Source organism: Typha latifolia, chromosome 15 (genome assembly GCF_019914945.1).
Source record: "Typha latifolia isolate L0001 chromosome 15, TyphaL0001v2, whole genome shotgun sequence".
Classification (NCBI taxonomy): Eukaryota; Viridiplantae; Streptophyta; class Magnoliopsida; order Poales; family Typhaceae; genus Typha; species Typha latifolia.
The window spans coordinates 745,311-762,028 of NC_133100.1; the positions used below are offsets into that span (position 1 = coordinate 745,311).

The 16,718-nt window shown below is 33.2% G+C and overlaps 1 protein-coding gene and 1 pseudogene across 2 annotated transcripts; one reads left to right on the forward strand and one right to left on the reverse strand.

Moving 5' to 3' along the window:
• Positions 1-1,524: 1,524 nt before the first annotated feature.
• Positions 1,525-13,826, reverse strand: LOC140802157 (agamous-like MADS-box protein AGL9 homolog). Of its 2 annotated transcripts, none has more exons than XM_073157599.1 (8): positions 13,558-13,826; positions 10,434-10,512; positions 4,729-4,790; positions 4,506-4,635; positions 4,032-4,073; positions 3,913-3,954; positions 3,134-3,277; positions 1,525-1,801 (listed from the first exon to the last, which is right to left on the reverse strand). In XM_073157599.1, the coding sequence occupies exons 1-8, from the start codon at positions 13,740-13,742 to the stop codon at positions 1,727-1,729; spliced, it is 759 nt and encodes a 252-aa protein (XP_073013700.1). In that variant the 5' UTR covers positions 13,743-13,826; the 3' UTR covers positions 1,525-1,726. The 2 variants fall into 2 exon arrangements, with proteins under 2 accessions (XP_073013700.1, XP_073013701.1); XM_073157600.1 differs by having other exon boundaries at positions 4,536-4,635; positions 13,558-13,822.
• On the forward strand, positions 5,929-6,652 carry LOC140801784 (uncharacterized; annotated as a pseudogene).
• Positions 13,827-16,718: the final 2,892 nt, after the last annotated feature.

Here is a 16,718-nt window from a genome sequence, read left to right on the forward strand (position 1 = left end):
TTATCTGGACCAAACTAAATCAAGCTAACAGTCAAGCTTGGCCTACTGATGAAGGATTGGTGCTTTGCATCAGTTATGACAGTGAACAGGGTTCAATCAAATGATATGTTCATTGCCGAGCGAGGGACAAACTTTACAACTTATGTAAATTAACTACGAGCAATACTCCTATTATACATACATTATTCATTATATTATGTTTAATGAATAAAAATGTTACAAATATTTTAAAAGGCAAATTATAATTATTCCCTCTAAGTTTTGACTCTAATTTATCTTGTCTAACATGTACTTTAAGCTTAAGCACCAAAGGTGCATTCATTTGAATGATATAAAGATGGAATTAGATTAGTTACCGTGAACCTCACGTAATTTTATGTTTGGTATGTAATTAATAAATGTGATTAGGAGTCCGGACCGAATATAATATCCCCCAAAAGAGGGGATATATCATCCCACCGAGTAAGGGTTTTATTACTATATTATTTTTAGATAAGAAATAAGAAATTTATATATATAAATAATAATAATACTAACAATCTTAATTAATTTTTATTTTTATTTTTTTGATTATTAGTACTGTATATTTTATATTTATTTAAATTAGTTCTATTAAAAAAATTACATGTCTATTATCTTATTATTAAAGAATTATAACTTATTCTAATATTTGTATTATTTTTTGTTTTAATTTTGATTATTTTGAATTAAACGTGCTTAATTTTTATAATAAATTTAATATAATTTAATAATATTTAATGATATTTAAGCTTGAGATAATCAATAATAATTTAAAATAGTAATTGATGTTACTAATTTTTTTTATTGAGGATAATAATATAACTTTGTTTAGTTATCCCATATATAATCTTGTATAAACCAAACAGTAGTTTAAAATTATAATATAGGATTAATAATCTTAGGAGATATGTCATCCCTTGGGATAAACCTAGAGATATCTTATCCCCTCTTATCTAATCCTACAATCAAACGCACCCCAAGGGCACATTCAAGATGAGATAATTAAGGAGGGAAAACTAAATAAATGATCTCTAGGCATATCCCAAAGGATGACGTATCATAGGATTACTAATCTAGTATTCCAATCTTAGTCCATTGTTTAGTTTATATGTGATTAAATATAAGATACTTAAACGAAATGGCATTATTATCTTTTATACAAAACCAATAATAGCGATTATTATTGTTCAAACTGTTCTTGGTTATCTCAAATTTAATGTGCCATTTAAGTAGATCATTTTATTATAGCAAAACATTACATAAAATTTGATGTTAGATATTTACTTTTTAGCAAAATCAAACACTTTAGAAATTAAATTAATTATTTTTAATTGCTCTAGCTCAGTTTAATAAAGCTCAATCAAGCTCTGCTGGATTACAACCGGATATAAATATTTGGAAGGGTATAAGTATAAATAAAATTAAGTCGGGTGTCCGGTAGATCGACCGTTTGCAGCCCCTACTGCTAGTAAATTAAGAAATTCGAAAAAACACGTTAAGAAATATGATAAAGACTGCTAATAATATTTTTAATGCAGTACGCTTACATGGACCAACAATGAAACAGCTTCTACTCAGGAGTCTTATAAAAGTTGTTGACAAGCTTTATGCATCTGATAACAGCAAACGTAATACAAACTGGATACATACTATTACGATCAACATGAAGAAAATGACAACAGCACGCAGATAGAGTACCTTTTTCTCATGCAAGCCATCCTGGCATAAAGTTACTCACACTTGTCCCAGGAGTTGCTGCGAGTGTTATTTGATCGGGGTGGTACCTAGAGACAAGATCAGGGAGGCATTTACATATATATAGAATAATTGAAGCTACACCTTGCTTCTATATAAAAAATATTGGTCGTGGCATTTAGGCTATCCTCAATGTCTTAGCGTAAAATGAACCCATTAAGGACCCATCAGATGTTGTTATATATATTTATTTTGCAAACGTGTGGATATAGTAATTTTTCAATTATTATCTCAAACCTTACATAATTTGTGGGCAGGAAAGCCCGGGTCTGGGAAAGGATTTTGTGATGGAATACTATGTGCTTCTTCGACGTTGACCAAGTAATTCTTATTCCCCAAGATTCCATTTTTCTATAACTTTTCAGAATTAATTTTTCCTAATAGGAAAACTATGCCCTTGGATATTTATGTGCTTCTTGGACGTAACTATCAACTGCTTATTTGCCACACCCTTGTCACAATTCAATAAAACATAATCGTTGCGAAACTATCGAACTTTTTCTTTTCACGATATTTGTACCAAAAGAATCCCTTGAAGATAACCTGATGAGAGACGAAAAAGATGGGAGTATGTTCTCTAACTGGTAATCTCATTACTGTATATTGAGAGAAGTACAATAGTTTCACTTTCTGAGAGCAATGTGTGGGGACAACAGCCAACACATCTTTTTGGCGGATCAACTGACTCCGAGGAGGGGAGAATTTCTTCTTAGATAACAAATTCGACTTTCACAATTTAAGCCCTTTGCTGTTAATGAGTTTTTCCGATTTACTCTCAAATTAAACAAAGTTAATAGTAAAAGATAACTATCATTTACACTCTTATCATATAAATTATTATCATTCGAATCTTATATTTTATTTTTATTATTTAGAAGCCACTCCAAATTAATTTTAATTTAACAAGACATTGAGGATATTTTATTACTTTAAATTAAAAAAATTAAATACCTAAAGTATCCCTCATCTGATATTAATATATGGTTTCTTTTTCTACCTTAACTTCAAAATATTAGCTGAATGTTATTAATGCCATTTTGTATTTATAGTTAATTTAACTCATCTATATAGTAATTGACTATTAGAAAACTAATGTCATGCTTTCGAGACATTAAAAGTAAGATGAGGTTGAAGGATAATTATCTATATGTTAGGATGTGAATGATAATAAAATTATAAATAAGTTTCAAATAGTAACAAGAAATAAGTTGCTTTTCTGACTGTTGGTTAAGTTTGACAAATAAACCAAATCTAAACTCCAAGGTCAGCCTATGGGTAGTATGACTCTGGTTTTAATTATAATGCTTAGATGACAACGTATAAATAAGGAATCTAATAAGGAAGGTGTAGGATGAAGGTACCCGATATGTAGAGTCGGTTCACATTCTATCGGTTGGAAGAAGACATCGCCCTGTGGATTAGTCGCCTGCCGACTATATTCGACGGCGTGGGCCCTGGGATCCCAGAGTTGCTGCTGATTGGCTCGGCTGTATTCTTCCAACTACATAAATCACAGTTAAAATTAGAACTTCAAAATGAAAGTTGCTTAAAACAAAGAAAAACTCTCAAAACTATTTGCTCAAAAAGATGCTAATTATCCGAATATTGAAAATTTTCTGGGTCACAGTGTGCAAAACAACGAGGGCTCCAGTTGGCAATAGATCCGGTAGTTTCTAGTTGGAACTGTTGAGGATATTTTATGACAGGCTGGTAAAGACAACCATAACAATAATATCCTCTTTTTACAAGAAGTAGGGTCTAGGAATATTACCACAATTCACTAAATTTGGAAAATAATTGATCGACTATATTTTAATAGAATAGCTTCAGTTGTTGGGTTAAATATTTGATATTGACCTCATACTACATGTAAATGCATACTTACAATGAGTAGGACATAAAACTTTTGCATTTCGGCAAACAGAAGATCCATTATATGCACATATATATGCTCATGAAAATCAGGTTGGATGAGACTGGGAAGGAAGGTAAAGCTATTAATTCTATCATGAGATCGGATTGGGGTTTCTCACCCCAATCAAATCAAAGATGCAGGTCGAGCTGATGAGAATCAAGTTAAAATCAACTAAAACTTGAAGGTGCTCTCTCAACATTTTGAACATCAGATAGACTCACCCTTCTGCTCAAGCTTTTATTGGCCTCAGAAAGCATTTGCTCCTGCCAAAAAAGAATTATTTTCATTAGGCAGTAATGTAAGTATATATTGCTTAAAGCTCTTCGAATTGATTTTATACCGTCCTTTGCAGATCTGCAAGCTGATCAAGCATGTACTGGGTCTGTCAAAGATATAGAAGTTCATGGTCAAAATTTAAACTGCATGGCCAAACGACGTATCCCAATTCTTGAGAAAAGAAAATGCTATATGGTCAGGAACACTCCAGTGGCATTTTAAGAAATCAAACTTAATGGCTGTGGCAGCATCGATGCAACCTCTGAGATGCTGCCACCTTACACAATGCGAGAATAAGTTTGTAAAGTGTCTGGCAGGATACTATCCCTACTGCATCCATACCCAGTGGGAACAAAACACGACATTTTTTATGCCCAAAGATATTGTAAGAAAAATGAGAGAGTCTAAGAAACAGCACATTATAATCATTAAAAGCAGATTAAAGAATGCTATTTTTGGTCTTTTACCACCAGAAGAATTATCTACAAATCATCATATAGGAGACAATGAAGTAGGATATGGCACCAGGAATATATACCCTAAAATTATTCGGTAATATAAAAAGTACCCTTGTTGATCTGACTAGTTTCAATGATGCATCCAACTGCCTCTCAAGTTGCTCAAGCTCTTTGCTGTTGAGTTGCCCCAAATCCTCACCCGTCAGATTTCTGCAGTCGCACCGGTACGTACACATCAGAAAGACAATAATAGCAAAGCATACTTCAGTATTTCTAATGTCCATTAAAGTTTTAGTGTTTCACCTCTGTGCACGTTGTAAGTCTTCAACACGAGCTTTAAGCTTTAAGTATTCCTGTTGACTACTCTGTGCAAAAGAAAACATGAGATGGTAAGAAATTTTCTTAAATAAATTGTAATGATCAGGGCACTTAGAATAATATTGACGCATATACAAATTTTCTCAGAAGTTCATGCAATAAAAGGTAACGTCCTCCACAATTTCTGGAGAGTAGATTCTTGCTTATCTTGGTTTCTGCTAAATAATTTATGCGGGCACAAATGCATAACATTTTCTGCAAGTTTATCACAACTAAATCCAGAATAATGAAACATTGAACAGAATATTGGAGGGTGAATGAAGCCACAAGACTGCCCTATCAAGGACCTAAGATTGCATGTTTCTCCTTTTTATCTTCCTTTTAGTTCGCTTTACTTTATTCTTTTTCCTCCTTTCAGTCTTTTTAATATATTCCCCATCTTTTTCTTCTATACTTTATCTTTCATATATTCTATTCTCTTTAACCGTTTACAATTTTGGCGCTGGCAATAATGTCTCATAATAGTAACTCAATTTGATCTCACCCAAGACAGCCTTTTCATATCATTCTATTGTCCGAACCTAAATCAGCTTTGCATATTATTTATTTAATCAGTACAGTATGAATATGTATAATTAAAGAAAGATAACGATAGTTTGAATATTAAGAATTAAAAAAATCTGCTATGTGAAATCACCCAAACTACGAACTATAATTTAATCGAAATAGATTTAATACGAAGAATTAAACAATGCTAAAATAGTTTGGCTATGAATGTTGGAAAGAAATATTGAAATCAGATTAATTCCAACTTGAGAGGGGTGTTTATTGGAAAAAAATATTGAAATCAGATTTGGTTCCAACTTGAGCGGGAGTATTGGAAAGAAATATCAAAATCAGGAAAAAAATATTGAAATCAGATTTTATTACTATTATTATTGATTTGGTTAATCTGTTTGTTATTTACTTTCCTTGTATATAGCAGCTCTATCGTAATCTGTTGGATAGAAAAGCTTAATTGTATGAGAGATTGTTGTAATCTCCTCATATTTATGTACTTAATTTATCTCAATGAAACATACAATTCCTCATTCTAATCCTTTTACATGGTATCAGAGCGAGAACCCTAGCAACCAAGTTCTATTGCAGTTATATTCTAATCCATCAAAACCTTCATTACCCTCAATGGTTGAAGATAATCATTCTTCTTCCCAAGGTGTTGTTCTACCAAAGCCATCAAAGGTATGGAAAGAAAAATCACCTGCTGATCTCTCCAATCCTTACTTCATCCATCCTTCCGATCGTTCCGGACTGGTTCTCGTTCCGAAGCCCCTCAATGGAGATAACTACTCCAGTTGGAAAAGATCCATGATTCGAGCCTTGAATACAAGAAATAAGCTCAGATTCATCAATGATCCTGAAGGTCATGCCATTTGGTCAAGATGTAATGCCATTATCCATTTTTGGATAGTCAACACATGTGATCCAGAAATTGCTGACAGTGATTTTTTATTCCACCGCTAGAGAAGTTTGGGAGAATCTCGATACCCGATTCTCTCAAGGCAATCTAGCTCGCATATTTGAGATCCAACGGGACATCGCCCTCCACAAGCAAGAAACCACCTCTGTCTCCAACTATTACACTCAATTGAAAATCCTATGGGACGAGCTAGGGATGCATTGTGAAACACCACAATCGGAGCAACAAAAGGTAATGCAATTTCTAATGGGTTTGAATGAATCTTATAATGCAATCTGCGACCAGATCCTCTTAATGAAACCTTCCCCCTCTGTTCACGAGGCATACTCTTTCGTTGCTCAAGAGGAGAAACAATGCCATCACCGAACCGACCCCGGTTGCTGCCATGGCTGTCCGCAAGCTTTATCCGCCATCACTAGGGAAGAATGAGAGGAGCGATCATCATGATTCTAATCACAGACGTAATGGACCCGGTTCTGGAAAGGTGCGACCCCACTACACCTATTGTGATGCCGATGGACATTGGGCCTAAAAGTGTTACAAATTATATTGCTTCGGTGCCTATTATGAGACTTAGGCCTTATTCACCATGGACCTGCTTTCTTATATTGTGACAACAAGGCCGCTCTGCATATAGCAGCAAACTCAGTCTTTCATGAGCGCACAAGGCACATAGAAATGGATTGTCACTATATTCGAGACAAGATTCAAGATGGTTCAATAATTACTGAGCATATTGGCTCAGCAAATCAATTGTTTGGGAAAGGAAATATTTATACCTATGGTACGCAAGTTGGGCGTGCAAGATATCCACTCTCCAACTTGAGGGGGAGTGTTGGAAAGAAATATTAAAATCAGATTAATTCCAACTTGAGAGGAGTGTTTATTTGAAAGAAATATTGAAATCAGATTTGGTTCCAACTTGAGGGGGAGTATTGGAAAGAAATATCAAAATCAAGAAAGAAATATTGAAATCATATTTTATTACTATTATTATTGATTTTGTTAATCTGTTTGTTATTTACTTTCCTTGTATATAGCAGCTCTCTATCCTAATATCTTGGATAGACAAGCTTAATTGTAGGGGAGATTGTTGTAATCTCCTTCTATTTATGTACTTGATTTATCTCAATGAAACATACAATTTCTCATTCTAATCCTTTTACAATGAATAATTAAATAAATCTGCAACCAGAAATCACACAAAACTACAAATTATTTGAAATAAGATGGTTTGAATACTCAGAACTAAATAAAGCTAAAATCAGCTTGAACTTTGACAGAACTCTTTACATTTTGTATCCATACAGAATATATTGGAAACCTTATTGTAAGGAGGTGATGATCCATGGCTCTACGTCAGTATGAAGAAACTCTTTACTTAGTATGTATATGGAATATACTGGAAACCTCATTGTAAGGAGGTGATGATCCATAGTTCTACAATTTGGTGTGGGGAATTGATGAACCATAATTCTATATTTAACATCTATAATATTCCCTTGGTGTATTTTTTTCACCTTCCTTTGAATACAGGTTTCTAGTATAGCCTAACTTATCGCATAAGTAAACTCCGGCACAAGGTACCAGTACATCTTCCAAGAATCTGCATAAACTTCCAACAATAGGATCATGTGTTGATTAGGCAACTACTAAAAAGTATTGATTGTTCGAAATTTCAGGATTTGGATAAGAATTTAAACGGGGTCCACGTATTACTATAGAATGGATTAATGGTGAAATTAAAAGAGCTCAACTAGTGCTTTAATATTATATATTATTTTATTCAAACTAATGAAGAGAAATTAATAAAAATTAGTTTTAAAATAACTATCATGGTAATAAGAAAACAAAATGAATTTAGTTTAATACTGCATTTACTATTTGTGAAATGTTGGTAAAGATATAAAAGTACCAAGTTCCACTTTTGTGGGTAGTGGGCTTTGGGCCATAAAGGGTGTACCTATTTTTTTGGGTAGAGAAATTGTTGCAAATACTCACGTGCATGCGTCGCCCGACCTATGATACGAACCGGATCAGATCGAATTATATCATAGGAATATTGGGCTCGATGAATCTAGTTTATTTATCTTTTAATTGATTTATGTTTATATCTTATGTAAGCACTTAAGGCAAGTATAGTTATGTCATGTAAACTTTTAAGGCAAGTATAATTATATCATGTAAGCCTTAAGACAAATCTAGTTATATCATGTAAACCTTAAGGCAAGTCTAATTATATCATATAAGCCACTAAGGCAAGTCCAATTAAGTCATGTAAGTCTTTAAAACAACTTCTAATTCGAGTCGTATAAGCCTTTAGGGCCAATCTTAGTAAGATTCATTATATCTGACATTTATATATAAAGAGGTTTGGCTTTTTTATTTAATCATCCAAGCATCCAAGCATTGCTAAATTATTTTAGTCTTAAATTTATCGTATGAGTAAAAGCAAGATAATCTAGGAGTTAAAGCTAGTTAATCATAGCCATTTATTTTTCTAGGAGTAGATCTAATTTATAACCCTAATTCTACTGCCAAATCTTAGTCACCATCACCTCCACACACCACTACCTTACGACTATCCACTACCACTCTTGGCCGTCCGCCACACTCTGACAACCGCCGCAACATTGAATAATTATCAATATGTTCAATTTTGACCTCCATCCACTATTTTATTTATATCTTTTCATCCCAACCTCCTATTTATGTGAAACTAAAATTATTAAAACCCTAACTTTTCACCATATAAATTCTTATAATTGGTGAACCAACTCAACCACCTCGAATGAACCTAATGCGGATGCATGAGTGCTGCTTGGGGTGTAAGTACGAGTTTGAGGACAACCGGTGGAACGACCTAGTAGGCTCATGTTAGCTGTTTGAGCTAGTCCTGCATGAAGTCTGAGCTCAACGCAAGCTAGGTTAGTGGGTGGATTGTTACTACTCACCTTAAAAATAAGGTTTTAGAAGCGTAGTGGATTGTTATGATCTCGAGTCAGTTAGATCGAATTGAGTCGAGCCCAATTTGGTTATTTTGAATATTGTTTTTAATTCTAAAATAAAGCGAATGTAAGGCCAATAGGGCGAATTGGATTCAACCAGCTGACTTTACTCCTATAAATAGGAGAGGTCATGGGTTATTTTTATTTGTAGAATGAATATTGGTTTTAGCTATTTTATTATTGTGCATTTACTATTTTATCATAACCATTAGATCATCTTTATTTTCATAGGAATACATCTTAGTCTTAGAACCTTTCCAAGCTCCAAATCCTATCCACCACCTCTTCCACGAGCTAACCTTATCATACGGTTCTCCTTTACTACCCTTGGTCGTCCACCACCCTCCAATGACCATCACAAAGTCGGATAATTATAAATCTATCCAATTTCAATCTTCCTTCACTCTTTCAATTTTAACTTTTCACTCTGACTTCAAAATCATATAAAATTGGAGCCAAAAGAATCCTAACTTACGAACAATCACCCATAAAAAAACTAAAGATTTCTTACAAATAAATCAGCCCAGATATGGTTCGTTACAATTGATGGGAAACAATGCATCCTTTTAAAGACAATTTTTTCAATCAAATTAACACACTCATTTGTTGTGACTATACATTTATATATATAGGATATCTGAGTCTGCATATGAATATTCAGTAAATTTATTCGAGTCTTCTGCATTTGAGAGAGAGTATTCCACTATTCAGGTTCATTGTTTTTATGTACAAGACAACAGTTGTATACTTGTATCCTCGAAAGTCGACGTACATAGTTTCAGAAATAATCGGTAAATGGTGAATTGATTTTAAAGAGATAGTGTCAAACACAACTCAACTTATATGGAATATTATAATCTATACTATGTAAATTTATTTATTTAATTTTATTATTCTTATTGGATCAGATTTTAAAACTGTTTGACACATAGTTTTCCTAAGTTTGATGCCAAGATGGCACTTGACTCGTGCAAAACTGCATATTCGCAATTTAGAAATCTAACTGCCCAATGAAATGAAAACAATATATACACATTAACACATTAACACATTTGAAGGTTTTCTAATTTGTTCTTAGTTCATCAAAGTTCAATATAAAATAATAAGGTCTAAGCGAGATTGTCAAACAAGCATAAGCTGACAGAAAAAGACAGCAACCAGTCAGAATTAGCAAACATTTTAAAGTTAATTGGTCTAGTTACCTGAGTCTCCCTTGATATTATACTCATCTCTGGTGCACCATAATTGCACTTTTGGTAGCGCTCAAGTGTCTTCAACATACTATAAATTCGAAAACATACATATCATTAGAATGTTGTACTTTTTACAAAAGATAAATAGGAGTTATCACCAAAAAAATGCATACTATGAGTAACAGCATAGACTGGGTGAGTAAATTGTGGAAGGTCTTGTGGCATCCGGTGGATAGCAGGGCTGTGAAAATAATTATTTGGCTCGATCAAGCTCGACTGAAAATGAAGCCGATTCAAGCTTGATCAGGGAATTAAGCTCGAAATGAAGTTCAAGCTGAGCTTGACTTTTTCTCTATTCTGTAATCTAAAAAGGATTTGGCAAGAGGATGATAAAAATAAATTAACTGATTTCTATATTTTTGTAATTGTAAAGATGATTATATTAGTTTATGTTTTGTAATGTCTATGTTTTTGTAGTTGAATCAGGCCCTATTTCAGACATGATTCAAGCTTAGTTGAGCCTAAATCAAGCTTGATCGGGCTTCATTTAAGATTGAATTGATTCAGGCTTGAAATCTCTTCTTGATCAGGCTCAAAATTGGATATAATGGAAATTGTTTGAATTCAAGCTTGATCCTAATTATAGGCTCAAAACTTTAATTCAAGCTTGATCTCGGGTTGACTACACCCACTACTAGTAAATAATGAAAAAGTCATGAACAGGCATCTCCGTCCTAAATCAAACTAATAACACCTAACAGATATTCATTATTAACCATCATAGAATAGGTAAAAATACAGCCACCAACAGCTTTATAGACAGCATGTAACCTTCAAGTATTAAAAAGACGGAAAGTATCACCGGTAATAATATGAAGCAATACAACTTTCAGAAGGATGGGAGTAACATCAGAAAATATGCAGATAGTTTAAGCACTAGTATGATGTACAAAATAGACCAACTCATTTGTTAAAGACCTTATGCCGATCTTCCCATTTTGATACAAAATTATCTATTCCAACAAATATTAACAATTTGAATATCCGGTCATAGTTTGGGGGGACATGTTGACTGCCATCATCGTACAAGCACATCTACATGTAAGCAATCATGAGTGACCAATTCAAATATCTCACAAGTAGTTAAGCATGAATATTAAAAAAGTAGTGGTGAAGTCGGAAATAATATGTAATGAATTTATGGGTAAATCAAACAAGCAAAACACGGAATATTAGATGGAATTTAGTCTTTGCAAACCAATCACCTACCAAACGACACACACTACAAACAAGGTTCCTATTATACTACTCCCATAGTTAGCTGAAAAGAGCTTATAACTGTAGAATTACAGCATGTTAGAGAGCGCAACTTATATTGCTGCCCGTAAATGTTAGTCCTACATTTTTCATGCAAGTGATTAAACTGTTTGATACATTATTAATACATTCATTCCTCTATGAGGTTATAAAGGAAAAAAAAAGGATGTCAAAATTGAGTTTTATTCATGTACCTTAGAGACAATTTAGTTATTGACTAATCAAGATGATATTACTATTACTGATGGTACATTTACGATGTCAAAATTGAGATTTTTTAATGTAAGTTTGATTTTAATCATAGTTAGATTTAACTAATGAAATAATATTTTTGAAAGAGCAGAATGATTTTGGTGGGTGCTTTTATCATTTTGATCAATGTAGCGGTAATTATGATATTTTGAAAGATACTGGTGGCAATTATGTAAAAATCCCTTGTGAAACATAGATGACAATTGCTAAAAGATTTTCCAGAGAAAGATAGAGGAGAAAATAAATGAAATTTTTGTTTTCATAATGCTTTGGGCATGGTTTAGTTTTCAATTTGAGAAACTCTTGTGTATAATTTATCAAAACCAGATAATTTTTTTTTCTCAACATCATTGAAAATTTGGAAAGAAAGCTATGTTGGTTGAATATGCTAAAAAGATTTTGCATCTTTTAGAAACAATATATATAAGAACTGGAATCACCACACAAAAAAAAGTAATAAGAAGTACTATCATAAATTCAGGCAAAATAATCGCTTCTTATTTAAAAAAAAGAAGTAAACACGTTGTTATGAATGTTTCCAAATGTAAAAATGAAGCAATGGTCAAATCACAAATAAAGAACGTGATGAATTCCTAGAAGCTAACTCAAGCTTTTAGCCTTCTACCTGCAGCATAGCGTCCACATAACTAATAAGGAAAGAAGAGTCAGAATGCCTAAAGACCAGCAAACCGGAAGTCCGATTCTTGGAAGAGCTTATTAAAGTTGCGGTAGGATGACAAGAATGACGGTTCCTTAACTTCCCGATGCAAATATTCATGCTGTCGTACCTAGAAAAGACCGGGTCCTTTAATGTTTATCTATAATAGATTACTGTGACATGATCTGAGGCAAAAATAATAATAATTATAATCGATAATAAGAAGAAGAGATGTATGCAAGGTAACCCTAAACTGTAAAATAGATGTCTAGAGGGAGCTACTAAAGAAAAAGGAACTATAGACTGCGGGAAGTGCTTCTCAAGTCTATTACGTAAAGAGCTCTACAGATCTAAGGTATAAACAACAATTACGTATTTGTTCCTCCCAACTCCAGACGAAATCTTCTACCTCTCAGTATATGCTGACTTCTTAATAGTGGCTATATGTCGTTATTTCTACAGAAAACGGAATCCTAGAACATGAGCAACAAGCACAAGTTCGAAGATCCCAAACGGGAAACAGATCAAAGGAAGAACCATAGAGGAGGAGGAGCAACAGTTCTTCCACTCCACACAAAGAACTCAATCCAGAAAAGATAACATCGTCAAAGGTAACCACGAAATCGATCAAAGGAAATACCAAAGAAGAGCTAGTAATCACAGCATCAAAGCTTCATCTCCATACAAAGATCTAAAAGGGGAAACCGATAAGAGCTAATCACGAAGCAGCAATTCCTCACAAAGATCTAAACCCGTAAACCGATCAAGATCGCAAAACAGGCCATCTAAAGGAAGAGATCAAAGACGTAAAGATCGACATCACGAACACACCAACTCCTCACACTGATCTAAAACTAGAACTGCATCATCCGTAGGAGAGATCGGAAGAATAGGTCACGAGATCACCTCGGGCTGCTGCAGAACTCGTAGAGCTTCCCCCGATTGGAGAAGACAATGAGGCCGACCTCAGCATCGCAGAGCACGGAGAGCTCGTACGCCTTCTTGAGGAGCCCATTCCTACGCTTTGCGAAGGTCACCTGGCGGTTTATCTTGTTCTCGATCCGCTTCAACTCCACCCTCCCCCTCCCCATCGCTCTCTCCTCTCCCGAAACCCTATCTAAAGGAAGAAGAGAGAAGAAAGAAGAACGAAGAAGCTATAAGAAATGAGAAGGTAATGGTGGAGAAGAAACCCCTTTGCTATTTATAGAACAGTGAGAGCGAGAGCTCAAAGGAGCAAAGCCCTAAGTAGCGCCATTTCTCTTATTTTTATTTAATTTTATCTCCAAGTTTTTGGCGCATCTTTTTCTTGTTATAATTGAGGCGTTCCACTACGTCGTAGCACCGTGCGACTGTTCGTATGCGGAGGAGAGAGAGTAGTGGATGTGATCTTCTCGAAGTCAACTTTCGACGGTGGATGATGGGTTAGCGTAAGGAATCGTATGCGGGAATTAGATATTTTGTTAAGATTCAGATGTGACGGGGGGCATTGCATTGAAGGGATGGTCCCGAAGAGGTGACACGTGTCGATAACTGGGTGGAAAATAAATGATGCCCGCTAGTGTGAGACGTAATCCTTGGAGGAACTCGAGAGTTCTGATTGGTCGGAGCAGGGGCCACCTAAGTAGAATAACACATCAAAATTAGTTGGAAGAAAGAATTAAAAAAAAGGGCTTTTTTTTTATAGCACCACCTCTATTTTAGCTTTATTATTTAAATATTTTTACAAATCATACCCTATATTTTATCTATTTTAAGATTCACACCCATATTTATGGTTTTTATAATCTAACCCCTACTTTTTTTCTATAATTCTTATTTAACATCCTCCGTTAATTTTAACAGTACTCGGCAAAAGAATATATTCCGTTATAATATGTGAAATAGTTTATAAATATATAAATTATCCATGACTTTGTTAGAGAAGGGGGGCAAAAAAGAGGAAAAAGAGTGATGATGGTATTTTAGTAATTTAGTCAATATCAGTTGTCAAAGTTACAAAATTATCAAAAACCGAGTGTGAATAATAAAATAGATAAAATATTACGTGTGATTTATAAAATACCCTATTATTTATTACAGAAAAACTAGTTAGGAAGGTAGTTGTTTTGACTAAAATATCTTTTGTTTATCTCCTCTATTTTGTCTATACAAAAATTCATGATTTTTTGCCAAAAAATAGAATAAAATCTTAAGAGATAATTTCATCCAAGGACTAATATCCATAGACTATTGTTTATTTTCACAGAGATCCCCTCAATTAACCATATAAATCCTTCCAAGTGCTCATTCCGTCGGTCAGTATTTTAATTTTTTTATTGAAATTTTTTTGAATTAAATAAATATTTTATAAATCTGGGTGTAATTAACCTTATATCTTATGAATTGATAAAGGTGGATTTACCTTAAAAATAGAGTAGTAAAAGATAGAGATATACAAAACTTTGCACAAGGTCTTGTTGGACTAGCTATCTGGAAAGCATGTAATTTGACGTGGAATATTTAAAACTTATAACTAGTTACATGTCGCTTAATGGCAAAGCTATTATCATGTCATGAGATGCTGCTGCTTTGACTTCTTTTTTCATCTTAATTATCTGAGAAGGAATAACGAGGAAAGACATTGGCCTTGTGAGAGAAATAGAATGCACAATGTAGAGCTTTTACTTCTCATAAGCTATTCTTAGGAACCCATATCCACATATATTTGACAAAGAGTCAAAAAGTTCACTTTAAACCTCGACAAAGAAAAAAGAGGACAAAAAATAGAGAGTAGGAGGGGCAACTAGTTATGCATCCATATATAAGCAAAAAGTATATATTGATATGTATATTTAAGGGTATAATAGAAATATTAAAAGTATAAGTCACCACTATTTTATAAGTTCTTTTGCATATAGACCCTCAATTTTTTTTTATTTACGTATATATCTTTTTAATTTATCAAATAAAATACATATGTGCCCTTAATTGGGAGTAATGTATATATATACCTTTTTTATTGGAAACTTGATGATATCTCTCATTAGTTTATGATCAATTTATACTAAAATTTGATAATAAACAGAGATAAAGAATCAAACTAAAATTAAAGTCTATATTCTATAAAGATAAATAATTAAATTTAAATTATTTAGTTTTAAGTTATATCTCTTATATTTAAGGTCCAATTATATCTTACCGAAAAAAAGAATGGGTAAACCCGAAAGTTAAATGCATGTAATAATATATTCTCCTTAACTAATATTATTTTTCTTTACATAATGTGATGTTGGAGTCGGTGCCAAGTATAAAAACTAGCTATTATTACTATTATTTTAAAATTGTGAACATATATATGGAGGGTTTTATGTTAATAAAAAAAGAGTGAGTTCAAGAACTCAACAATGTTGGGGGAAAAAATCCCATAACAAATTGAATTATTTTGTAGGTCGACCAGTACGATTGAGACCGCTGGTACCATGAACAATGCCATCAACATCACCTTTTTCTGCTTTGGTACGTGCAACAATATCAGTGAGTTTAATTGCATGCCACATCACATAGGTGATGGTGGTATAAAGTAGAGATTATGGACCCATTAGTATTTTCTTTTATAGATCACAAGCTCATAGGTTTGGAAAAGGCTAGTCTTTTTTTTAATATATAAATTATATTTTTATTAAATATTTACTCGATTATCTATGGAGGGGGGAATTGAATCTATGACTCCTAACTATCCTAATCAAATAAGAATTTTGCAACTTAATTATATTTACTTTTTTTTATTAATAAGGATGGGCTTTAATATGCATAAGATATATACATGGTATGCACTCTATTATAATAAAATATGTGCATCCAATTTTTAAAAATCCAATCATACCGATTAAAGAATTAATTGTAATTAAATTATAAAAGCTCCTAATCAATCCATCTTACCTTGTATTTCAGCGTTATTCCTCCATTTACAATCAAACATCAAACTAAAATTAGAATTATTTTTCATTCTGAAATAGATTATTATTTTATTCTATTTTTTTTTCTTATCGAGCAAATAGGTGGTGCCTTTGAGCATCATTAGAGAAGGC

Bases quoted from the DNA above. Each gene is read 5' to 3' on its own strand.
- LOC140802157 (XM_073157599.1), bottom strand. From the start codon at position 13,742: ATGGGGAGGGGGAGGGTGGAGTTGAAGCGGATCGAGAACAAGATAAAC. The intron at 10,513-13,557 runs GTGATCTCGTGA...TCGAATTTATAG, and splicing joins GAGTTCTGCAGCAGCCCGAG to TATGTTGAAGACACTTGAGC. The intron at 4,074-4,505 runs GTATATATTCCT...TATCTTTGACAG, and splicing joins TATTACCGAATAATTTTAGG to ACCCAGTACATGCTTGATCA.